We start from the raw sequence: 25,761 nt of genomic DNA, 5'->3' as shown, positions 1-25,761 counted from the left end.
AGGCTGGGGGTCCCGAGCCCGGGCTTCCTCGAACTGCAGCGCCCTGGACTCCAAGAACGACAGTCGAAGCCTGGCCTTCGTGCTTGAGGCCGAGGCACCGACAGCCTCGCCCACCCCGGGAAATTACACCACCGTCCGGAAGTTCTCGTGGGACATTCTTACCTACTCTCCAGAGTCGGGTTCCAACACTTTTCCCGCCGGTAGAGAATTATCTAAGCCAGGTGGCCTGCTCTGAAAAAGCCCAAAGGCCAGCGGATCCCGTGGGAGGGAAGGCGGGCGGGGCGGTGAAGCGGGAAGCACAAGGAGCGCGCTCCCGTGAACGCAGAAGGAAGACAGGACACGCTCCCCGGATGAGGAGCAGGAGGCGGGGTCTTCAGAAGACCACCGGAAGAGGGCGCTCTGAAGCCGGGCCAGAGGGCGGCCGGGGGCGGGGCCAAGGGAGGGCGGTGACACTAAGGGGCGGGGTGAGGCGAGGCGGGGACGCGCTTGCGGGGTGGGGGAAGGCGGGGGCGCGGCGGTGGCGGGAGCGTCCCTGGTTTCCGCCCCTGTTTCCCACTCTCCTTCCACCTCTAACCGGCCGGGGCTGTGGAGAGACACCGCTTGCCGTTCCCTGGAGGGAGCCGCCGTGCTGCTGCCACTCTCTCCCTCTGCTCGTGGTGAGCCAGTCAGTCCCCGCACTGTGCGCTCCTCCGTCTGGGCCATGGATGGGTAAGTGCTCGGAGGTGGGGTCCCCTCGCCCGGCGGCGTTTGCCCCGCTTCCTTTCGGCTTTCGTCTGGACATGACGAGGCCGGGGAGCTGGGCGCGGCACCGGCGGCAGGAGGAGCGGCCCGGCGAAGCCCGACGGAGGGGCTTCCGGGCGCCTCCTGGGGCGCTCCAATTGCGGAGGGGCGGGCCGCCGCAGCCTCGCCTGCCCCCACGGGGCGCCCCCGGAATATCCGCCCCTCTCACCCGCACACCGGGAAGTGGAGGAAAGCCCGGCGTCGCTGCCGCGAGCCGCGGGCCGCTCTCCCCGCGGGTCGGGGAGCCCTGCCCGGTCTCCCGACACTTCCTCTCAGAAAATGGTGCGCGACGCTGGGGGAGGCGGAGGCGGCGTTCGGCGTTCGGGGCGGGCGTCTTTCTGCTTGGGGTGTTGCTGTTTACCGGTGAGGTGGGGCGAGCGCCGGAGCTTCCCCAGCCCGGGAGGCGAGTGGCCGCGGACTGGACTGGCGGACGGCGAGTGCACGCGTCGGTGCACGTCTGGGCGGCGACCTGGTCCCGAAGCCAGGGCTCCACGCGCGGTCTCGGAAAGCCGGGAAGCCGGCAGAGGTCCGCGGACTCGTGCTAGGAACTGTGTTAACGATTTCTGTACACCGGGCGTCTGGGCTTGCTGGCCGCGGACGCCCCCCTCCGCCCCCAGCTCCGTGTATTCCCTGTCATGTATATGAAATACCGTGTAAATGCAATCTTCGGGGAGCCTTCAAAACGCTCCGAGAGATAATGAGGTCTGTAAGCAAAATGAAAAGGTTTAGAACTACCGACATAAATATTTCCTTTGGGGATCCAGTGGTGCGGGGTGGAACCCGACAGGTATCTTAATGTTTAAGGAAACAACTGGATGAGGATCTTCGGGATTTAATTGAAGGTCGTGGTGTGTGTACATGGAGAGTTTTTTAAAAAATCTCCAGGTCTGTTAGAACCTGCAAGTCCACTTATTTATTCCCACTAGGCATTCGAGGTTTTGTTTGGACTTCCACTTGATTTTGATGACAAGGTTTCTGTTAACCCTTCGATTGTAGAATATGTAGAACTTGCTTGAACAGTAAAAGCCGGGGTACGTGTTGCCATGTAGTTGATGATTATTGTCATGCTGTGTAAAGACGATAGAATCTTAAAACAGTTTTCGCCTTCATTAGATTTCATTTATTCTAGTTTCATAATATTAAGTTTATATGATTTATTGGATTAACTCATTTGAATGCATATTGCACACTGCTACAAACATTAGAGTTAAGTTTTACGTTTCATTTATGGTTGGATATTCTTTGAAGTATTTTTTCTTTAATTGAAACTTCTCTAAAATTTTTGTTGAAAACTCATTTCACATCATCTTATTCAGTTACACTTTATATGTGTGCAAAATTTTGCTATTTAAATGTGTGTAATTATGCCACAAGGTCTAGCACAAATAACACTCTTTTTTTATTACGATATCTTTTATTACAAAATCCTAACCATGTAATTCTGTAACATAATAATATCACATTTAAGCACACCATGTGACATTTTAGGTAAAATGTTCAAATTAAAACTAAATTATTACACCCATATTATTACCCTACCAACCACACTCAAAACAGGCCTTACTTTTGCTGGTCTCTATTTAGCTAGGAAGACTGTGAAATTAGTATCATTATGTGTAGTGAATTGTGAGATGGTTTGATTTGAGATATGGAAGCAGGTTAGCTTTTTGTATTGGAACATTTATAGTGATTATATAGAGGGCTCTTGGGTTATGCATCTTGTCTAACTCTTGGATAATATGAAGTGCAAACTTAGTGTCTTGGACAGTGTTTTAAGAAGTCAATTCTCCTCACTTTGTATGTGGTTTTAGAACTAAGAATGAGTTTAATGACTTAAGTATGGGGGGCAATAAGATACTGGAAGGTAAGTTCATTTGAGAGTTCACGTAGGTACACGATTTACTCTTTGCAACAGAACAAATACCACAGTGTATTACAGTCTTATTTTTTTATGCACAATCATCAGTTATTTATCACATTTAAATTTTATCAATTAAATTTCAGGTTTCAAAACACTGTAAGGAAAAGTAAGTTTACTTGGTTATCATTTAAAACTTACATTTGCATGATAAACAGTGCAAGTCATAAATGTTTACTATTATTAAGTAATGATGATATTGTGATCTGTTATTAACAATAGGTAGAATTTAGTTACACCTTTCTTTTGGTTGCATGGAGACAAACCTCATTGAAGACAGTTTATTTGGGGGTAGAAGAGATGGATTTTTGTTTGGCAGGACTTTATAGGGGTCTTTACACCTTGGTGTTAAGGAATGTGGTTTTGAACACAGTGACTTTTGGTTTTCAGGAGGCTAGTTAAATTTCTACATTTTCCCACAGTCTGAAAAAGGTCCTTTTTCGTTATATTGAATAGTTAAAAAACAACAAACTTTCTAGTCAACATATCTTTCTAGTTCCTCCTCACATCCCAACTGTCGTGTGTGTGTGTGTGTGTGTGTGTGTGTTCATTTCCTCCTGAGATAATTTACATTTAAACAGTTTTTTCATAGTTAACTTTTACTTAAACATAAGTTTAATTTAAAATTAAGTTTACTATTAATGTTTTTTAAATTTTGTGTTTGTTTGAGGTGTACAGCATAGTGGTTAGACAATTACATAATCTATGAAGTGATTCCCCTAACACAATTGTGATGTGGTAGAATTTTTTTCTAAAGGAAATCTTTGAAAATTTTGATGTGTGAAATTTGATGTGTTTTGAGAGACTATCTTAGCTGTATTTGGTGAGCTTTTTGGGGTGGTAGATGCAAATTTGCAAAAATGCCTTCTTCTTCTGTAAATCCACTCACTGGTTTTGATTCATTTAAAAATTTAAACATGATCATTTTATACCAGTGATGTAGGGGAATGAACTTTGGTGATTTTAAGTTTTGATTTGGACTTGTTAAAAAGAGGTAAATGCTTCATTTTTATGAAGGACAACTATACTTTTTAAATGCTTTTCTAAATACTAAAAGAGAATTTGATTTATTGTTTCTTACATTTCTATTGAAGCTTGGCTTTTACACTCTGCTGTTGCTAGACTGTCCCATCACTTTTCTTTGTATTAACATTTCACAACTCATCACATTCTTATTTTTATTATTTGTTGTTATAATGCTTTTTCTTTTTTCTTTAATCTTATTATCTGCCTTTTAAAAACTTGTTCTCTAACTTTGTTTTCCATTTTCTCTTTTTACTTTTTCCATACAGTGTTGTTACAGATATAGCAGTCGGTTTAAAGGTAGGACTCTTTTACTATCCTTTCATAAGCATTTTTAATCTTAGTTTTGGCATTTTTTTCCAATGGTGAAATCATCTCACCTGTTCATAAACTTACATGTTTTACTGTGTTATAATAGTATTTTACTTTTACTTAGCTCCAAAATAAGTGTTCCTATAGCTAATTTTGGATTTTACATATTTATTAAGTAGAACTACAATATTATCTTGTGTATCTAAAATGTGAAGAAAAAGTTTGGCCCAGAGTATTATTTCAACGATCATGGTGTGTGTTCATTTAGTTTTAGCAGTTAAATGTAATCTAGGTTGTGATTTGTTTTGCTATCATGTCCTTTTTAAATATTTTCTTGTATGTGTGCCTATAAGTAATAAAATTATAACAGCAGCTGAAGTTCTTTCAATTCCTCCTATGTGTCAGCTGCTTTACATGTGTTTTCACTAATTATTATAACAGTTCTTCAAGGTAGGTATTAATATTCCCATTTTAAAGATTAACAAAATAGATTCAGAAAGTTTTTATGCAAGGTATGGCACACCAGAGTTCCATTCCCTGTCCTCCTGGTTCTATAGCCTGACTTTTTCCCCCACTATACCTAGCTGCCAGTAATGAAGTTTCTGTTTAAAAGGTGAACAATGGGAGAGTTGGGTAATTATTTCACAATAACAATTCTAGTAAGTTTGTCATTTTAGTTTTATCAAAGTCTCCCCATTTATTAGATTCTAACATATAAATCAAGTACTCATCAATGTGAGGCTTTAAAAATATAAATGGGTGTTTTAAGTTTCCTTAGCAGTTTGGTGTTTGGTATAGCTGAATTGAGAACTTAGTTCTAGAAGCCACTAAGTTCAGATCACTGTAGAAAATAGAAAGAAATAATTCATGTTTTTCTTACATGTATTTTGTGTAAAGTTGTTACACCACTTTTTGCCTATCATTTCTTTGTTTCTACACTTCCACATTTGTACTTAATTGGGCCTGATGGTGGTGCTCATATTCTTAAAACACCTTAAAAATAAGCATAAGTACAGCATAGAGCATTTAAAATTGATTAACAATAGTATGCCCAAAATTACATAACTGAGAACTACTGCTTGTACTGTCTTTCAAAGTTGGTGGAATTAGCTTGCTTTGGCAAACTTTGAACATATTTTCAGACTAGAAAATAAATGGGGGAGCCTCTTTGGTGGGTTCCCCCCTTTTTTTCTGGTATACTTAAGTCATCTTCTTTTATTTATTTGTTTATTTTTATTGTTGTTCAAGTACAGTTGTCTCTATTTTCCCTACCACTACCCTCCACCCCAGCCATCCCCACCTCCCACCCCCTTTGGTTTTGTCCATGTGTCTTTTATACATGGTCCTGGAAACCCCTCCCAACTTTTCCCTCCATTATCCCTTCCCACCTCATCTCTAGTTGCTGTCAGTTTGTTCTTAACTTCACTGTCTTTGGTTATGTTTTGCTTGCTTGTTTGTTTTGTTGATTAGGTTCCACTTACAGGTGAGCTCATTTGGTATTTGTCTGTCTTATTTCGCCTGTCTTACTTCACTTCCATAATGCTTTCCAGTTCCTTCCACAGTGTTGCAAAGGGTAGGAGTAAGCGCTCCTTCTTTCTTTCTGCTGCATAGAATTCCACTGTGTAAATGTACCATAGATTTTTATCTATTCATTACTAATGGATACTTAGGTTGCCTTCAGCACTTGGCTATTGTAAATTATGCTGCTGTGAACATTGGGGTGCATGGATTCTTTTGAATTTGGTGTTCCCAGGTTCTTAGGGTATAATCCCAGCAGTGGAATTGTCAGGTTTCTTAAGTCATTTTCTCATTTGGGTATGATACTAGGAGATCAGGAACTGCAGGAAGGGATACTTAAAGTAAATGCTTTGGTCTTATCAGAAATGTAATTCTAGAGCTTTTCTGGAGAAAATGAATGCATAAGACATTTAAAAAACTTACCATTTTGGAGTTGAAGAATTATGCCTGAAGGATTGCCATGCCTGTTTCTTGTGGAGAAAAATGTATTTAGATGATAAATAAAAGAAAAAATTTGAATGTTAGACACAGGAACTGTATTTGAATACATGATTTGGATTTCTGACCACCTGTTTTGCAGCAGGCACGTTAAAAACAAAGATCAGATTCTACTTTGAAGAAAAGATAAATTGATTAGTTGATTCACTAGGTAGTCTGTGTTTTTATAACTTAAATATTGCAGATGTGTGTAAATTTGTTATATGAAGAGATTTCTCATAAGAAGTTCTATTACTTGGGTCCCAAGTAATAGACCAACCAGTAAGGCTCATAGATTATAGAAACCAAAATTAGTGAATTTAAATAAGTCTTTCAAAAACATCAGTTACTTATCTTCCTCTGTGTGCTGTCTGAATATGACACAACAAATTAGTTCTAGTCGTTGCCAGGAGTGGATTTCAGGTTATGAGCTGTTGCCAGGAGTGGATTTCAGGTTATGTTCCATAAGGTTCTTTCCTGGGTTCAGAAAAGTAATATGGATTTCTTTTTTAATATAAAAATGCCCTTAAATGTGAAAACTGTTATTTTAGAGAAAGGAAACTGAATTGTTTTTAGAGATAAAGTGATTCACTAGAATGTTTATAAGGGCAGGGTTTTTGATACTTTGTTTCCTGTGTTTGACATAATAAGTTCTTCAAAATACCTGATGAATGAACACCAAATTGCCACACAGTTAGGTGGCAAACTTATATATTGGAACCTAAACCTTCTAATTTTGCTAGTGTTCAGTCTATTGCATATGTACCCTATGAGAGAGAATTACAATCATTTTTTCAGGTTGGAATTTTCTTGAAGATAGGAAAACATTTTCAGTCAGCTTAGGGCCGTAGCATGCCTTCTTTTCAGATTCAGAAAATTCCTTTTGATATCTCATTTGCTATTTTTTGGTAACATGAATGGATGTTGAATTTGTATCTTACAGGGAATTTGTATGTTTCAGCTACGTTGTTATGGGCATAAATTTGTTCATAGAATTTCCTTGTCCTTTTAATTTCCCTTGGATCTGTAATGATTTCTGTATTTTTAGTCTTTTTTTTTTAAGATCGTATTTATTTCCTTTTAGAGAGAGAGGAAGGGAAGGAGAAAGAGAGGGAAAGAAGCAGTGATGTGTGAAAGATACATACATTGGTTGACTCTCAACACACCTGCCAGCAGGGATCTGGCCCTCAACCCAGGCATGTGTCCTGACTGGGAATTGAACCAGTAATCCTTTGGTTCACAGGCTGGTGCTCAATCTACTCAGCCACACCAGCCAGAGCTGAATTTTCAGTCTTGATACTGGTAATTCGTGTTTTTCCCCTGCCCCTGATTGGTCTAACTAGAGGATTTTAATATTACTGATAATTTTCAAAAGCCAGTTTTTGGTTTTACTTTCTGTATTGGCTGACTTCTATTTGATTGTTTCATTCTTTATTATTTCTTGTATTTATTTGGGGTTTCATTTCTTTTTCTTGACTCGTTTGTTTGTTTGTTTGTTTTTTGTAGCAGCCTAAAACAGCATTTATTATTATTTAGATTTATCTCACAATATCTGTGGGCCAGGAATCTAAATGTGGCATAGGTGGGTCCTCTGACTCTGGGGCTCTTCCAAGGCTGCTATCAAGGTGTTGATAGATGTTGCAGTCATCTTTTGGAGATGAACTCTGCTTCTAAGCTCACTCAAAATGGTTGTCGACTGGAGTTAGGTTCTCCTGGGTTGTTGAGATGAGGGCCTCACTTCCTCACTGGTTGTTGGTGCAGGTTGCCCTCAATTTCTTGCCATGTGGGTCTCTCTGTAGGGCATCTTCCTTCAGCAATGTGCTATTCCCAAGTAATTAAAAAAAAAGGACAAATTAAGAGTTAGGCTGAAGTCAGTCATTTAATACCTAATCTCAGTATCAAAAGGTATCTTATCACTTTTGCTCTATTCTGTTTTTAGAAGTAAGTTGCTTACAGGGAGAGAGTTACACCTGGGTATGAATACTAGCTAGTGGAGATCATTGGAGACCATATTAGAAGACTTCCTACCACACCAGAAGAGAAATTACTGGGGCATAATGGTAATGCACATGTGCAGCTTTACTAGATAGTTGCAGTTTACTGTCTAGCAGTGCATGAAAATTATTACAAGTTTTCACCATACTTAGCATTATGCCTTGAGATATTTTTAATGCAATCATTTAATGCTATAAATTTACCTCCAAGCACAGCTTTAGCAGCATTCCCAAAGTTTTTTTTTTCTATTCCTTTTTATTCAGAGTAAAGTAAACCCCAAGAAAGTAGGAGGGAAATAGTAAGTAACTTAGATGAAATGTACAAATTCCTTGAAAGACAGAAACTCTCAGATGACCAAAATTGACGTGAGTTGGAAAGGATTTCCTCCTCCTTTTTAAAAACAGTATGTATAAGATTAGTATTATTTTCCAAGTGTTTCACGGTTTGTCGGGAAGGTAATTTTAAAATAAACAATTCCCCCCCCCCACCAAAAAATTAGTATTATTTCTTCCTTAAATGTTTGCAAGAATTCATTATTGTAGCTATTTGTGGGTACGTTTCCTTTATGAGAAAGTTTTTAATTATAAATTCAGTTTTAAAAAACAGATATTGGGCTATTCAGATTTTTAATTTTTTCTACTACATCCCACAAATTTTGATATACTGGGTTTTTACTTAGTTCTAAATATTTTCTATTTCTGTGAGTTCTCTTTTGAACCATTGTTATTTATAAGTGTATGGTATAATTTCTAAACATTTTTGAATATTTAATATAAATAAAGATTTAATTTCCAGATATCTTTCTCTTACTAGTTTTTTTCTTAAATACCACTTTGCTCAGAGAATGTACTTTGTATCATTCATTACTTTTACATTTCGTAAAATTAGTTTTAATGTCAAGCATATGGTCTGTCTTCAAGAATGTTCTGTGTACATTTGAAAAGAATGTATAGTTTACCTTTGAGGCCTAGTGCTTTATATCGTAAGATAATTCTGAAAATTCATTTCTTCTGTATTCTTAATAATTTTCTTACTATTCTATTTCTGAAAGAAGACAGGATTATTGGCATTTCCATCCATAATTGTTAATTTGTTATTGTAATTCTGTTGGGTTTTGTTTTACATATTTTGGAGCTCAGTTATTAGGTACATTTATTTTTATGAATTTTACTTTTATATTTCCTTGATGAAATGACTTTGTTTTTGTTCATTTGGAATATACATCTTTGTCTCTAGTAGTATAGTTCCTGTCCAGAAGGCTACTTTGTCTGAGTATAATATCGTAATTCCAGTTTTCTTTTTTAAATATGTTTTATCGATTATGCAATTATAGTCCCAATTTTTCCCTGTGTCCCCCTCCACCCAGTACTCCCATTCACTCCAGCAATCACTCCTCCACACACCATAGTTCATGTCCTTAGGTCATGCATCTAATTTCTTGGCTATTCCATTTTCTATACTGTTCTTAACATTCCCTTGTCTATGTTGTACCCACCAATTTGTACTTCTTAATCCCGGTACCTGTTCCCCCTCCTCCCTCTTTCCCCCTCAGCTGGTAACTCCTCACATGATAATCCTCCACACGATCTGCATTTCTGTGTTTCTGTTCTTATTCTGCTTGTTTGCTTAGTTTGTTTTGTAGATTCAGTTGTTGATAGTTGTGAATTTGTTGCCATTTTAATGTTTGTAGTTTTGATCTTTTTCTTTAATAAGTCCCTTTAATATTTCATATAACAATGGCTTGGTGATGATAAACTCCTTTAGCTTTACCTTGTCTGGGAAGCACTTTATCTGCCCTTCTAGTCTAAATGATAGCTTTGTTACGTAGAGTAATCTTGGTTGTTGGTCCTTGCTTTTCATCACTTTGAATACTTCTTACTAGTCCCTTGTAGCCTGCAAAGTTTCTTTTGAGAAGTCAGCTGAAAGTCTTATGGGAACTCTCCTGTAGGTAACTCTCTGCTTTTTCTCTTGCTGCTTTTTCTCTTGCTGCTTTTAAGATTCTCTTTATCTTTAACCTTTGGCATTTTAATTATGTTGTATCTTGGTGTGGCCCTCTTTCGATCCATCTTGTTCAGGACTTTCTGTGCTCCCTGGACTTTAATGTCTGTTTCCTTCACCAAATCAGGGAAGTTTTCATTATTTTTCAAATAAATTTTCAATTTCTTGCTCTTTTCTCCTTCTGCCACTCTGTGATTCAGATGTTGGTACATATAAAGTTGTCCCAGAGGTTCCTAAGCCTTAGCCTTGGTGGGGTTTTTTTGTTGTTTTTTTAAATTCTTGTTTCTTCCTGCTGTTCTCATTGAATGCTTTTTTTCTTCCTTGTCTTCCAAATTGTTGATTTGATTCTTGGCTTCATCCCCTCCACTGTTGGTTCCCTGTAGACTTTTCTTTATTTCACTTAGTGCAACCTCCATTTCTGCCTGGGTATTTTTTATGCTTTTGAAGTAGCCAGTGAGTTCCTGGAGCATCTTGATAACCAGTGTTTTGAACTGTGCGTCTGAAAGTTTGCTTATCTCCATTTCATTTAGTTCTTTTTCTGGAATTTTGTTCTGTTCTTTCATCTGGGCCATATTTCTTTGTTTCCTCAATTTGGCAGTCTCCCTGTGTTTGTTTCTGTGTATTAGGTAGAACTGCTTTGACTCCCTGGCTTAGTGGTGTAGCCTGTTATAGAAAAGCACACCTGTTAAGTTGAATAGGGTGGAAGGAACCTTAGGTAATCACCAGGGTGGGGCAACCAGTGTCACCTCTCTGTTGCTCTGTGTAGGAGAGGGCCTAGAGAGGGGCCCTGGCAGTGCCTGGCCTCTAGAGTTTTGCCCGGGAGGAAGCTGCTGCCAGAATTTGCCTTGATGCCAGTCACTTCACTTTCTCCCCATATGACACTGATGCCCTTCCAGCTGTTGCCCTGGTGCTGAAGTTTAGAGGGGTGGGTCTGCCTGAGTCCTAAGTCTATTTTGGGCCATTTAAGAGGGATCTCTTGAGAATCTCACAGTTTCTTATGGTGCTTTAACCCCCACTGGTATTTAAAGCCAGAAGTTATGGGGACTTACCTTTCTGGTACTGGAACCCTGGGCTGGGTAGTCTCGTCTGGGTCTAGGATCCTTGGTTCCCAAGGTATCCCTCACAGTTTTTATCTACCACATGTGGATGTGGAACTACTGGTTTTTATCTCCGTGCCTCTCTATGCCACTCTGCCTCTCCTGTGCCTGTTTACGTGTCTCCATGTCTCTGTCCTCCTACCCGTCTGGATAACTGTGGCTTCTTTAAATCCTTGATTGTTTGATTTATACACAGCCTGATTTTTCTGACAATTCTGGGGGATATTTGTTTTGTAGTCTAGTTGTATTTTTTACTATAGTTATGTGGGGAAGTGAGGCATGTTTATCTGTGCCTCCATCTTGACCAGAAGTCTAATTCCATTTTTCTCGTAAGTGTTTATGTGGTATATCCTCACCCAAGGATATGGGCACTGATTTTGAGAGAGAGAGAAATATTGATGTGTAAGATATAAACATCAGTTAACTGCTTCCCATATATACCCTGACCAGGGATTGATCCTGCAACCTAAATATGTTTCCTAACCAGGAATTGAACTTGCAGCCTTTCAGTGCATGGGGCAGTGCTCCAACTGAGCCACCTGACTATGTGGTACTGTATCTTTTAACTGTTCTTTTAATCTATATTTAGGATATGTGAAAGAACAGATGAACCAGAGACAACAAATAGCAAAATATGGGTTTAAATGGACTTGAAGGATTAAGTTTCAAAAGAATGGCTTCTCTTGCTTTCTCTTTGCTCACTCTGATAAATGTGAGCTGCTATTGAGCTACCTTATGAAGAGACCCATTTGTAAACCAGACACTGCCAGTAATACTTGAGTGAGCTTGGGAGTGGATCCTCTACTTCCTCTTTTGAGCCGTGAGAGGATTCCAGCCTGTGAGACACTCTCAGCCAGAGGGCCCAGCTCAGCCGTGCCCAGGTTCCTGGCTCAAAGAAATTGAGTTTAAAAATACTTGTTTTTTTTCAGCTGCTAAATTTTAGGATAATTCATTATGCATTCGTGCATAACTAGTATAAATACCTAACTCAGAGTGGTGAGTAAATGTTGATACTATGTTCTTTTCCTTGTGTTGTACCAGAAGGCAGAGGATGTTGATTTGTCCTATTACTTGCAGTGCTAACATTGGTCACTTGGTTAAGATTATCTTTGCCAGGTTTTCTACTCTAAATTTATGTTTTTTCCTTTGTAACTAATAAGTATTTTGTGGAGTGATACTTTGAGACCAGGTTAGTAATATTTTAATTCTTAAACTTTTGCTTCCTGATTTTAGTTTTTGCTTGCCTGAATTATTGTAATGATAGTTGCAAAGCGGTGATTTTCTAATTTTATTTTTGTAATCAGGATTACACTAACCTCTTAAAAAGGAATTGATTAACTTGTTTTTGTTGTTTTGTGGAACTTTTTTCCTTGAAAGTTTGGTTGATTTCACCTGTAAAGTCATCTGGGCCGGGGTTGGAAGTGACTGATGGGAGGATTTTGTCCATATCACTGCCGTAATTTCTCATGGTTAGATCAAGTTTTCTATTTTCTCTCACAGTAATTTTGGAATTTTACATTGTTTATTCATTATTAATTTCATAAGCTTGTTTTTCTGCAGTTTATAATACTTAATGTTAATTTATAATCTCTGTAGTCTTTAGTTATTTCTCTTTTTATTCTGAATTGTTTGTTTCTTTTCCCTTGACCAGCTATGCCACAGGTCCAGGTTACTAAAGTTATAAAAGAACCACCTTTTGGTATTTATTAATCTTTTTTAATTAATTTTTTAGTCCCCAGTTTCATTCATTGTTTTTCTGATTTTTCTTCCTTCGTGTTTATTTTGATTCTCTCTGTGTCTCTATTTCTAACTCTATGGAATTGTATAATTAACTCACTTTATTCTCAGATTTCCTGTTTTCCTGATACAGGTATTTACAATTATCTTGAAATACTAAAGCTGGATCCCGTAAGTTTTGGATTTGTATTTTCATTTTAATTTTATTCAAGTATTTTTACCTTTTCCCAATGATCTAAAAGAATCCTTTTTAACTCAGGGATTATTCAGTGGTTTTAAAAATTTAGTTTTCTGCTCTGGCTGGTGTGGCTCAGTTGGTTGGAACATTGTCCAAACATCAGAAGTTTGGGGTTTTCTTCCTTATAAGAGCACATACCAAGGTTGTGGGTTTGATCCTGGTTGGGGCATGAATAGGAGGTGGCCCATTGGTATTCCTCTCACATTGATGTTTACCTCTCTCTCTGTCTCTCCCTGCCCTTCCTTCCTTCCTCTCTGTAAAAATCAATAAACACATGAAAAAATTTAGTTTCCAAACATTAGCTACTCTTTCATTGTTGTTTCTAATTTTATTGTAGGGAACATAGTCTATTTAATGTGTTCCTATGGATAATATTGAGATTTCTTTGACGAACTGATACAGGAGTTGGCAGACTATGGCCTTGGCCTAAATAGAACTTAGTGCTATCTGTTTTTATATGTCCCGAAAGCTAAAATAGTTTTTATTCTTCTAAATGGATGAAAAAAATCAAAAGATTAATGTTTTGTGACATTCAAATCTAGTGTCTGTAAAGTTTTATTGGAACACAGCTATATGCTCATTCATTTTCATATTGTATGTAGTTGTGATGGAGACTGTATGACTTAACAAAGACTAAAATATTCAACTAATTGTTCTTTACACATAAATTTTTGCCAGTGTGATACAATGTCTATTTGTGTCTATTTTTAGCTAGATGTCTGGTTCTGCATTTATTAGCTCATTATTAATTGTATTTTTTTCTTATCATATTTTCTATTTTTGGTCTATTGTTTTTTAAGAGGGATTTATTAACATTTCAAGTCAACTGCTGATTTATCTTTTTTCTTACATTCTACCTTTTTTATCTTTACATTTTATCTTTATTTCTTACATTTTTTCTTACATTTTTCTGTATTTTATTAAATGTGGTGCTCTAGAATGTTAATTGTGGATTATAATAGACATTCTCATTTTCTGCAGACCTCAAATTGTGTTTTGACAATATAAACACCAAGTATTTGGTCACTTTTGTTTTTTATATCTTTTTCACCATCTCTTAGCTTTGTTTTTCTGTTGATTTTAGTACTTTTTCTAGAGTTTGTAGCATATTTACATGTGGCAAATCTAGTGATGTTTTGTATCTCTGAGGATTTTTTTAGGCAAGAACAGAATATGAAAAGCTTTCTTCCAACTCGCCCCCTTACTGAGGCTTTTGGGTCCTCAGCCACAGTCTGTAGCTCCTCATCTTCATCACCCTCCATACACTGATTCAAGTCAGCCTTCAAGTTTCTCAGGGTTTTTCTCATTTTGATTCCTGAAATCCACATATCCCTCTAGCTTCTACAGTTTCTCCACGGTTGATTTTGGAGATGGGAGTTAATAATTTATACTAGTTTCAGGCTTTAGATCCACCTATTTATTACCTAGTACAATGAGTATAAAGGACAATTGTGAAATTTTAGAATTCTGTGGATGAAGAGATAATTTTGATGGCTTCTGAGGGAGGGAAGAAACAAGTCACCTTCAAAGAAATAAATGTCATACTGGCATGTTACTAGTCCTACTATACGCTGGGTGTTTTTATAATTTTCTTAGGAAAAATAACTTTTAACCCAGAATTCTTTACTAAGTTAAATGATTAATTATGAAGGTACATTAAAGATAGAATTTTCAGATATGCATGGCTCTATAAAGTTTACCTTCTGTTTACCATCATTTAAGTAGTTATTTAAGGATGTACTCTGGCAAAATGTTAATAAACTAGGGACAAGGAAGACAGAAGTTCAAGAAGAGTTTGAGCCAACCCAAAAGGAAAGTGAAAAGAAGACTCATGTTAACAGCTGTTCAGAAAGCCTAAATAGCCTTCTAGATTGACACAGGAGGACAGAGTTTTAGGAAGAAGGTCTTATGAAGAAAAATATGGACTAGATAGAATGAATGGTGTCATGAAGATTTTGGGAAAATTTTGGTGATAAAGGAAAGTAGGTGAGTGAGAAAATAAAAGATAAAATTTCTTGGAAAGCAAAAAAAAAAAATCATGACCTAACTATGAACTAAATTAGAATGTGGCATGATGTTTAGAAATTACAGAGTATAATCAAGAATTCATTTGATTTTTATCGATTTTTAGAAAGTGAGCAAGAGAGAAAAATCGATTTTTATTGTTCCACTTATTTATGCATTCATTGGTTGATTTTTACATGTGCCCTGACTGGGAATGGAACCCGCACCATGCTGTTATCAGGATGATGCTCTAACCAACTGAGCTACTTAGTCAGGGCTCATTTGTTCTTGACTCTAGGAGCAGTCTTTTTCAAGTGGTCCTGAAGTTGTAGCATTAGACCACATAGTAAAAAGTGAACTATGCCAGGGTTACATTTCTTTACATAGTGATAAAAGTGTAAATATTGTTTATTAATTTCCAACTTTAATTCAACCTTCGAACAGGACACAATGAACAAAGCCCAGAATGCTGTTGTTGCAGGGCACAGTGTAATAACCATAAGTAAATAAAAGTGAAGCTGGCGGAGAGAGAGACAGGAGAGAACAGAGTGGTAGCACTAACAGCTTTGTCTTTCAAAATGGAGAATCAAGAAGTAGTATAAAATGGGCAAAATAAGCAATACATTATAATATAGTATTTAAAATTTAAAGGTACTTACATAAGTATTAAAATTAATGGCATATCAAAAGAGAGGAAATGTAAGAGATAAATTCTAAAGTTTTCACATTAGAGGCCAGTCAGTTTATTTTTAAAGTTGATAACTCCAAAGTAGTAGTGTAAGCATATTTGGGTTATGGGGACAACCATTAGAATAACTTAGATTGTTTAGAGACGGGGATATAAATGGAGAGATTTGCTTTTATCATATAAACTTCTTTGTAATACTTCAATGTTAGTTTAGTTTAAACATTAAGATACTTCAATGTTTATTAGTTTTTTTCTTTACCCTCAAGTAACTTTTTATACAAAAAAAGACATATACTTGTTTTTTCTTCCTTTTCTAATATAAAAGGCAGCATATTTGTATATACTGGTGTACACTTTGATGTTTTCACCAAAACATAGAGAATTTTCCTCAAAATTCCCCATTCTAATTTTTTTAACAGCTGCAAAATATTTTGTGGATATAGAAATTATTTATTAAGTCCTCTTGGTAGACTCATGTTATTCCTAGTATTGCGCTCTAGTAAACAGTTTGTTATGGATAATATTGTACATAGGTCATTTTATGTATATGCAGGTATGTCTGTGAAGTCGAGTCCACACATGATATTGCTACATCAAAGGTCAAAGGTATCTCCAGGTAAATAACAGATTTGCCTCCATTAGGGTAGTACTATTTTGTGAAGCATAGTTCTTGCCAAGATTGTACTGTTGAACTTTTGGATTTTGCCAGCATCTCTTTTTATTTGCATTTCTTTTATGGGTAATGTAGAGCATATTTTATCTTTTTTTTTTTTTTTTGAATCCTCACTTGAGGACATACCCACTGATTTTAGAGAGTAAGGGAGAGACAGACAGACAGACAGACATCAATGTGAGACAAAAACATCATTTGGCAGGCCCCCCCACCCCCCACACATACACCATCTGGGCCTTGAACTTGTGATCCAGGTATGTGGCCTGACCTGGAATCAAACCCCGCAACCTTTTGGTACACCAAACTATGCTCCCACCAACTGAGCCACCTGATCAGGGCATATTTTTGTATCTTTAAGGGATATTTTTAATCCTTTTTCTTTGGGATGTTGGGTTTTGTTCTTTATTTTTCTATGGGCTGTTTCCCTTTCAGCTTATAGAAGCTTTTTACAAATTAGGGAGGTAAATTCTTTGTTTATATCGAATTGCAGATATTTTCCCCAATGTGTTGTTTGACATGCTTATGAAACTTTCCGCCATGCTGAAGCTTTTGATTTTTTTTTAATTTTAATTTTTTTAATTTTTTAAAATTTATTCATTTATCTTTAGAGGGGAAGGGAAGGAGAGAAGGAGAGAAATATCAATGTATGGTTGCCTCTCGTGAGTCCCCTGCTGGGAACTGGCCTGCAACCCAGGCATGTGCCCTGACTGGGAATCGAACCGCAATCCTTTGGTTTGCAGGCCCACGCTCAATCCACTGAGCTACACCAGCCAGGGCTGAGGCTTTTGATTTTTAGAGAATTGAATTTATTATTATTTTTAGTAGTAGTAGTAGTAGTAGTAGTAGTAGTAGTAGTAATGTAGCTCTGGATTTTGAGTCATAGGCTGTCCCATTTGGGGCTATAAAGGAATTCACCCATGCTTTCTTAATAGTTATATGATTGTTTTTCATGTTTAGATCTTGTTTCATTTGGGGTTTATCCTGCTGTATGGTGTGAGAAATAGAATCAACTTTATGTTTTCCCAAATGACTACCCAGTTATTCAAATACCAGTTAATTATAAAGTCCATTTTTCCCACTGTGAATTGGTGATATAATATGGTACTTTAGCTGTCACTAATGTAGTATCATGACCATGGGTATGAGACCCTGATTATTCTAATTGCCATTTCACATGAGAGAGAACACTAAATAGGAGGGAAACTTCCTTTTAAAGAATAATACCTGTTAAGTCCTTTATATTACTTTTGCATGGAATCCTCACAACACTATGAGGAAGATGTTTGTCTTTTCCCCATTTCAGATGGGGAAACTGAGGTACAAAGATATCACTTATTCATCACATAGTAAGCAGTGGAGCCAGGATTTAAATACAGAAGGTGTGACTTCATAGCTTATGCCATTTAACCCACTTAACCCTATAACACTGTCCTGTCTCTGATCTTAATGAGGCGGCACAGAACCTCCAGTTCTTTTTTCACTTTCAAATCCTTTGCTAATGCTGCTGGAGCAGCAACAGCAGTAGCTGTAGAAATAGAGCCTGAACTACGGAAGTGTGTCTGGGTTCCAGAGAGCTGCAGGAAAAATATAAACTTGCTTAGCCATTTGGGTTTGACAAGTGCAAAAAATAGTGTAGCAGGGAGACTGTCCTTAGAAAGGCTGTTTACAGCTTTACAAGGTTGGCTCTTGTTTGGAATACAGTTCCCCGAATTGATATGACCTATCCTTAAATGATAAGAGTGGCGCATTGTGTCTAGACTTTGTATAAATGATGTGGTTTTTACTTTTCCTTCTGGGAGTCTGGAATTTTGGTACATGCTTGGGAGAGGGTGTCTATGTGACCAGCCCCTAGTAAAAACCCTGGGCATTGAGTCTCTAATGACCTTCTCTGGTAAACAGCATTTCCACGTGTGTTATCACAATCCATTGATAGAGGAATCATTTCCCATGTGGCTTTACTGATGAGAACTCTTGAAAGGTTACACCTGGTGTCCACTGAGTGTTTCCCATATACCTTTCTCTCCTGATTTTGCTTTGTATCCTTATATTGTAAGTCTTAGAACACAACTATATGCTAAGTCCTGCGAGTACTTAGAGAATTATTGAACCTGGTGGTTGGTCTTTAGGCTAATTCTAGACACTGACACTAAAATGTTTGTTGTGATTTGGGCAGTAGAGAATGTGTCTGTGCATGTGAAGCAGGTGGAGAAAATGAATGAATGTATATAAAATTTGAGAGCTTTATAACTAACTTTGAGAGGTTAGGAGCCACAGTAGCTGCGACTTACACCAGAGGAGAGTTTCCATCTTTACATGCAAAGGAAATACTGGCAGATTAACTGGTTTCTGCTCAGTCACTATTGCGGACAGGAACTTCATTCAGCAGCTGTCCTGCTAGTGATGACCTGTTAGAACAATAGCATCAACAGCAGAGGATCAGCAGTAGTTGAAGAGAATTAGCTTTTTAGACTTAAGTTGGCACTCTTGAAATTTTAATATGTGTCATTCAAAAGGACTCCTGCTTAAGAAAGTAAGACATTTTTCTGACAAGTTGTATAACAGTTTTGGATGAAAGAAGAAATAGCCACAAGAATAACTAGTCATAACATCTTTCTCAAATTATTGATAGAATTAGCAGACAGGACATCAACATTCTGTTCACCAGTACTGGTCCTGCTCCAGAGTTTTTTTAAAAAGCATTTTATCTGTATCATGCTAGGTATCAGTATACAAGAAATTGTCTTAAAAGAAAACTTTGCATATTTATTACAATATTAGACCAGTTTTTCAGGATATTAAACCTATGATGTTACTGTAAACTAAAACCCTAGGTCAAATAGGTGATAAGTGATAAGGGCTAGATTCAAATATAGGTTTGTTTCTAAACCCCATGCTCTATTTTTTTTTTTTTTTAATGTTTAGAGGGGAAGGAGAGAAACATCAATGTATGGTTGCCTTTTGTGCGTCCTCTGCTGGGAGTTGGCCTGCAGGGAACTGGCCCGCAACCCAGGCATGTACCCTGACTGGTAATTGAACCGTGATCCTCTGGTTCGCAGGCCTGTGCTCAGTCCACTGAGCTACGCCAGCCAGGGCCTCCATGCTCTATTTTTTATACCCAGTTTTTTCTGTTGACTTTAGGAAAATTAATATTCTAGTATTTGCTTAATAAGTTCAACTATTTTTGGAAGTTGGTTTGTTCTAGGATAAATATTATACCATTTTTCTAGAATTAGAGATAGAAGCATAGCTTAAGTGTGCTAAAACAGTGAAGAATATTTGTGTTTTCACTAAGTGAAAAGGAAGTTAGAACACAACTCTGTTTTTGTGATGCATTGAAATCTTATCTGTTGGCTCATTACTATTCATTGATTTCTTAATGCTCTTTCTTGAACTGAAGGAACATGAAAACTAGCCTAAGTTCAAATACTATAACTGTTATAAAATTCAGGGGTGCTAGGAGATAAGTAAATGATGCAAAAGAAATTTTAAAATTGAAAAATTTTGTTAACATTTTGGGGTAATAATATGTTCAGTAATGGTCAGTAGTAGAATTGACCAAAAATCCTTATAAAATGTATTTGATTGAAAGACCCAGCTATGAAGTAGAGGAATATGGGCAATCTCTTTTTAAACAGTTCAATATTTTTCAAAAATAAAATAGTCTCCCTGGCTGGTGTAGCTCAGTGGATTGGGCGTGGGCCTGCGAACCACACAACCACAGTTCGATTCCCAGTCAGGGCACATGCCTGGGTTGCAGGCCAGTTCCCAGCAGGGGACGCACAAGAAGCAACCATACATTGATATTTCTCTCCCTCTCTCCTTCCCTTCCCCTCTAAAGATAAATAAATAAAATCTTAAAAAAAAACTAGTTTAAAAAAATAAAATAGTCTGTTTCTCTCTGATTAGTTAATATTTAAATATGACAAGTATAAAAGAGAAAGTAAAAACCAGGTATAGTAGTTCCTTTTAACATTTAGGTGAATTTGCTTTTAGACCTTCATATGCTTGTATTATATGTGCACCTTTATTGTTATTTATTTTTACAAAAGTGGAAAATACATGTTATAACTATCTTACCTAGTTATATAGCTTTCAAGTGAGCAATGTTCTATGAATTTGTATCCAGGTTGGTAAGTATGATGTTTCATCATTTTAATAACCACCTAGTGTTTCATTGCATAGATATACAGTAATTTCTTTAATCTCTTACTGTGAAAACAGTGATGGTTTAATATTTTGTAGGTTAGTGTAGTTATTAAAAGCATGGACTCTGAAATTGGTCAACAGTGGTTTGAATCATGACCCCAACTCTTTTATTTGTTCTTTGGTTTATGTAAGTTACTTAACTCATTTGTGCCTTCATTTCCTCAGTTGTAAAATGACATTAGGTTTTCTGACTCTATGTTAGGAGAAATCTTAAAAATTAACTTTTATTTATGAATGTGAGAAGAAGGAAGTTTCAATGATTGGCTCAAAAAAAACTTAAGTGTGTATTTCAGAAAATAGTTGTCAGTGTAAGTAGTACTACTAGTGCAGTGAATTATTAAGTATTGATAACCAACCAAAACACAGACCATTATTATTTTTTATCAGACATAGCTATGCTTCTCAGAATTCAGGTGATCCCAAGACTCCTTTGTTACAAATAGCACTTGCAAGCACTTTTATGACAAGAATTGTTTTTTTTTTTCCTGCAGCCGTAGTGGAAGAGAGAACATTTTCTCCTTGTCTTAGACCACCAAATTTTTAAAAATTTATTTTAATTGTTGTTCAAGTACAGTTTTCTTTTACCCCCTTCCCAACCCACCCTCCCAGTGCTCCCCACCTCCCTCCCATTTCCACCCCCCTTGGTTTTGGTCCATGTGTCCTCTATACTCGTTCCTGTAAACCCTTCCCCTTTTCCCCTGAAATTCTCTCCCCTCTCGTCTTTGGTCACTGTCCTCCTGTTCTCTATTTCAGTGTCTTTGGTTATATTTTGCTTGCTTGTTTGTTTTGTTGTTTACATTCCTGTTAACGGTGATATCATATGGTATTTGTCTTTTACCGCCTGGCTTATTTCGCTCAGCATAATGCTTTCCAGTTCCATCCATGATGTTGCAAGGGGTAGGAGCTCCTTCTTCCTTTCTGCTGAATAGAATTCCATTGTGTGTATGTACCATAGTTTTTTAATCTGTTCATTTACTTATGGGCACCTAGGTTGCTTCCAACACTTGGCTATTGTAAATCGTGCTGCTATGAACATTGGGGTGCATAGGTTCTTTTGGATTGGTGTTTCAGTGTTCTTAGGATATAATCCTAGCAGTGGAATTGCTGGGTCAAAAGGCAGATCCATTTATAGTTTTCTGAGAAAATTCCATACTGTTTTCCATAGTGGTTGTACCAGTCTGCAATCCCACCAGCAGTGAACTAGGGTCCCGTTTTCTCCACAACCTCTCCAACACTTGTTTGTTGCTTTGTTTATGATGGCCATTCTGACTGGTGTGAAGTGGTATCTATCTCACTGTGGTTTTAATTCGCATCTCTCTGATAGCTAGCGATATTGAGCATCTTATCATGTGTCTCTGGAGTCTCTGTATGTCCTCCTTGGAGGAGTGTCTATTCAAGTCCTTTGCCCATTTTTTAAATTGGGTTGCTTGTCTTCTTAGAGTGGAGTTGAGTGAGTTCTTTATACATTTTGGAGATTAAACCCTTGTCTGAGGTATCATGGGCAAATATGTTTTCCCATGTAGTTGGTTCTCTTTTTATTCTAATACTGTTTTCTTTAGCCTTGCAGAAGCTTTTTATTTTGATGAGATTCCATTTGTTTATTCTTCCCTTTATGTCCATTGCTCTAGGGGACATAACAGTAAAAATATTGTTGTGTGAAGTATCTGAGATTTTTCTGCCAATGTTCTCCTCTAGGACTTTAATGGTGCCACAGCCTATATTTAAATCTTTTATCCACCTTGAATTTATTTTTGTGTTATGGTGTAAGTTGGCGCTTGAGTTTCATTTTTTTGCACGTAGCTGTCTAGTTCTCCCAACATCATTTGTTGAAGAGGCTATTTTTACTCCATTTTATGTTGCTGCCCCCTTTATCGAATATTAATTGACCGTAGAGACTTGGGTTTTATTTCTGGGCTCTCTGTTCTGTTCCATTGGTCCATGTGCCTGTTTTTATGCCAGTACCAGGCTGTTTTGATTACAGTGGCCTTGTAATATAGTTTGGTATCAGGTATTGTGATCCCTTCTACTTTGTTCTTCTTTCTCAAAATTGCAGCAGCTATTCAGGGTTGTTTATGGTTCCATATAAATTGTTGAAGTGTTTGTTCTATGTCTATGAAATATGCCATTGGTACTTTAATAGGTATTGCATTGAATCTGTAAATTGCTTTGGGTAGTATGGGCATTTTGATGATGTTAATTCTTCCGATCCATGAACATGGTATATGTTTCCATTTGTCTGTGTCTTCCTTGATTTCTTTCTTCAGTGTTGTGTAGTTTTCTGCATACAGGTCTTTTACCTCCTTGGTTAGGTTTATTCCTAGGTATTTTATTTTTCTTTTTGCTATATCAAGTGGGATTTTTTTCTTGATTTCTGCTTCTGTTGTTTTATTGTTGGTGTACAAAAATGCCTTTGATTTCTGGATATTGACTTGGTATCCCGCTTTTTTGCCAAATTTATTTATTAGGTTGAGCAGTTTTTTGGTGGAGTCTATAGGATTTTCCATGTATACTATCATGTCATCTGCAAACAATGACGGTTTTGTTTCCTTCTTTCTGATTTGGATGCCTTTTATTTTCTTGTCTGATTACTGTGGCTAAAACTTCCAATATTATATTGAATAAAAGTGATGAAAGTGGACGACCGTGTCTCGTTCCTGATCTTAGTGGAAAAGCTTTTAGTTTTTGCCCATTGAGTATGATGTTGGCTGCAAGTCTCTCATATATGGCCTTTATTATGTGGAGGAACGCTCCCTCTATTACCATTTTGCTGAGTGTTTTTATCATAAATGGGTGCTGTACCTTATCAAATACTTTTTCTGCATCTATTGATATGATCATGTGATTTTTGTCTTTGCTTTTGTTTATGTGATGTATTACATTTACTGATTTGCAAATATTGTACCATCCTTGCTCCCTGGGATGAATCCCACTTGGTCGTGGTATATGATCTTTTTGATGTATCATTGGATGTAGTTTGCCAATATTTTGTTGAGGATTTTAGTGTCTATGTTCATCAGTAATATTGGCCTGAAGTTTTCTTCCTTTTTTGTGTCAGAGCAGCAATTTTTAACCTTTTCCATCTTGTGGTACACATAAACTAATTATTAAAATTCTGCGGCACACTAAAAATTACCTGTATTTTTCGGACCATATGACACACCTAGGTTTTAGAGGAGGAAAATAGGAAAAGAATTTTTTTGAAGCAAAAATGTGGTAAAATATTTAATAACATAAATAACATTAATATTTCACCAATGTAAAATGTAAACAGAACTCAACAGCAGCATTATTCCTCCCAAATTTGGGGCAGGGGTGGGATGCATCTTATAGTTTGAAAAAAATAGTATGTTACTTTTTTTTGCCAATATAACCAAAAAATAAAGTGCAATTTTGATTCATTCACACTGGACATCTATTGTTGTGTTGGCTCTTGTCATTTTTTATTTGACAGTCTGAGGGAAAAGAGGTCAGCGCCCCTGACTAAATAGTCCGGTGCTCCATGTTTTTAAATTCTTATGACACGCAGATTGAAGAAGTCTCAAAAGTTAAAATGCATAAAGGAAAAGAACAAAACTAATTTGTTTTTAATGAATGGGATGTGAGATATAATATTTTGAACCAACATTAATTACATAATAGTAGTCAATGCATAGAATTTTGTGAAGTTTGGTATTTCATTGATTCTAAGGTATACATTTTGTTTATATTAACTTTTTGATATCAGGGTGCTTCTTAAAGTTGATGCTATGTGATAATTTAACTGGCAGCACTTTTTCTGGATTGTTATGTTTCCTAGTTTATATGAAATATGTATGATAAAGTGCATAGAATAATAGTACCTGGCACATACTAAGCAATTAGTAAGCATTAGCTATCCTTGCATTTTATTTTGCTCTTGTAAAGGTGATTACATACATATATCTTTATGTCCAGTTCTAATATAAAATGCCTAGATGGTGGTGGCATAAATGAATCAGAGGATTGGCATAACATATCAAAGGGAGATTTATTTATTAGACTAAGAAAAAGCAGCTATGTGGGGTGAGAAATAAACCATTCACCCTAAAAATAACTGTTAAACCACTATTTTTACTATTTTACCCTCTCTGACCTATGTCAAATAGTCTCTGATGTTTTGTTCTTTGAGGGACAATACTACCTACTTTGAAAATTTTGTGAATTAGATAATATGTATATAAACTCTAAAATGTCTGTAGACTGACTATAGGGCAAGAATATTTAACTCCGAAGTCTATTTGGAACAAATATGACAATTATGATATCTTTTGGCTTTTTTTGTTTCTCCCGCCAATATGTAACTCATTAGCAAAATCCAACCACTCTATTGACATGAACTCTGGCCCAAATGTCTGCCATGTTATGGCCGAGATGAGACAAATTCACACGACTACTGAGTCCTGTGGAGGAGAAGGGACAACATGGCTTTTCTCTCAAGGGGAGCAAAAGCCCTGGCTCGTGCCATGACCGGCCTTTATTGGGTTTCTCAGCACATTACATGATGGTCCTCATTTACTATGCACAGGATGCTTAAGGTGGTTACCTTTTACAGAAAATGAAGGAGCCAGTGCTGCTAATCACATCACAGAAGAGGGATATTTGCAAATGAGAAGGCAAAAGTTGTTGAGCTGGTTATAGTTGTCCTTGGAAGGTTTAGCATGAATTGTAGGAAGTTACTTTGCAGTAAATGTTTGCCACTGGGGGCTGGGCCCATGCCACACAGAATGGTTTCCTACATCCATCCATCTATCTATCTGTCTCTGTCTGTGTGTCTCTCTCTCCTCCCTCCCCCTGTCTCTCCCCCTCCCCTTTTCCCTCTCTTCTTTCTCTTCCTGTATGTCTAAAATTAATAAATTTTTAAAAACCATTAGTGTTTTATTACTAAGGTGCCCACATAAAAGCAGTCAAAATCATTTTATTGAAATCATGTCATAAATAGAGGATTTTAAACATTGCCACTTTTGTACATTTGAAGAATTTGCCCCATTTTTAACTATCACCTTTTTTACTTTCACTTCCTAAAATTTCAATGGTGGTAGCCTTGAGAACGAAAATTTGGTAACTTTTTGGGGGGGCTGG

At 37.2% G+C, this 25,761-nt stretch overlaps 1 protein-coding gene across 4 annotated transcripts in view; it reads left to right on the top strand.

The window, feature by feature from the left end:
• Nucleotides 1-531: 531 nt before the first annotated feature.
• PTBP3 (polypyrimidine tract binding protein 3) overlaps nt 532-25,761 on the top strand; it is a 105,087-nt gene continuing 79,857 nt past the window's right edge. For 2 of the 4 annotated variants that reach the window (XM_037036040.1, XM_037036039.1), the window contains exons 1-2: nt 532-708; nt 3,991-4,021. In XM_037036040.1, the coding sequence (XP_036891935.1) occupies nt 701-708; nt 3,991-4,021 (39 nt within the window). In that variant the 5' untranslated portion in view covers nt 532-700. Of the gene's footprint in view, nt 709-1,184; nt 1,321-3,989; nt 4,022-25,761 lie in introns of those variants that run through there. The other 2 variants (XM_037036041.1, XM_037036042.1) reach the window with 2 other exon arrangements.

Source organism: Sturnira hondurensis, unplaced genomic scaffold, assembly GCF_014824575.4.
Source record: "Sturnira hondurensis isolate 20B ecotype Veracruz unplaced genomic scaffold, ASM1482457v3 Scaffold0022566, whole genome shotgun sequence".
In the NCBI taxonomy this organism is placed as follows: domain Eukaryota; kingdom Metazoa; phylum Chordata; class Mammalia; order Chiroptera; family Phyllostomidae; genus Sturnira; species Sturnira hondurensis.
Note: the sequence above shows the minus strand (reverse complement) of the source record. Positions and strands in the feature narration are given on the sequence as shown.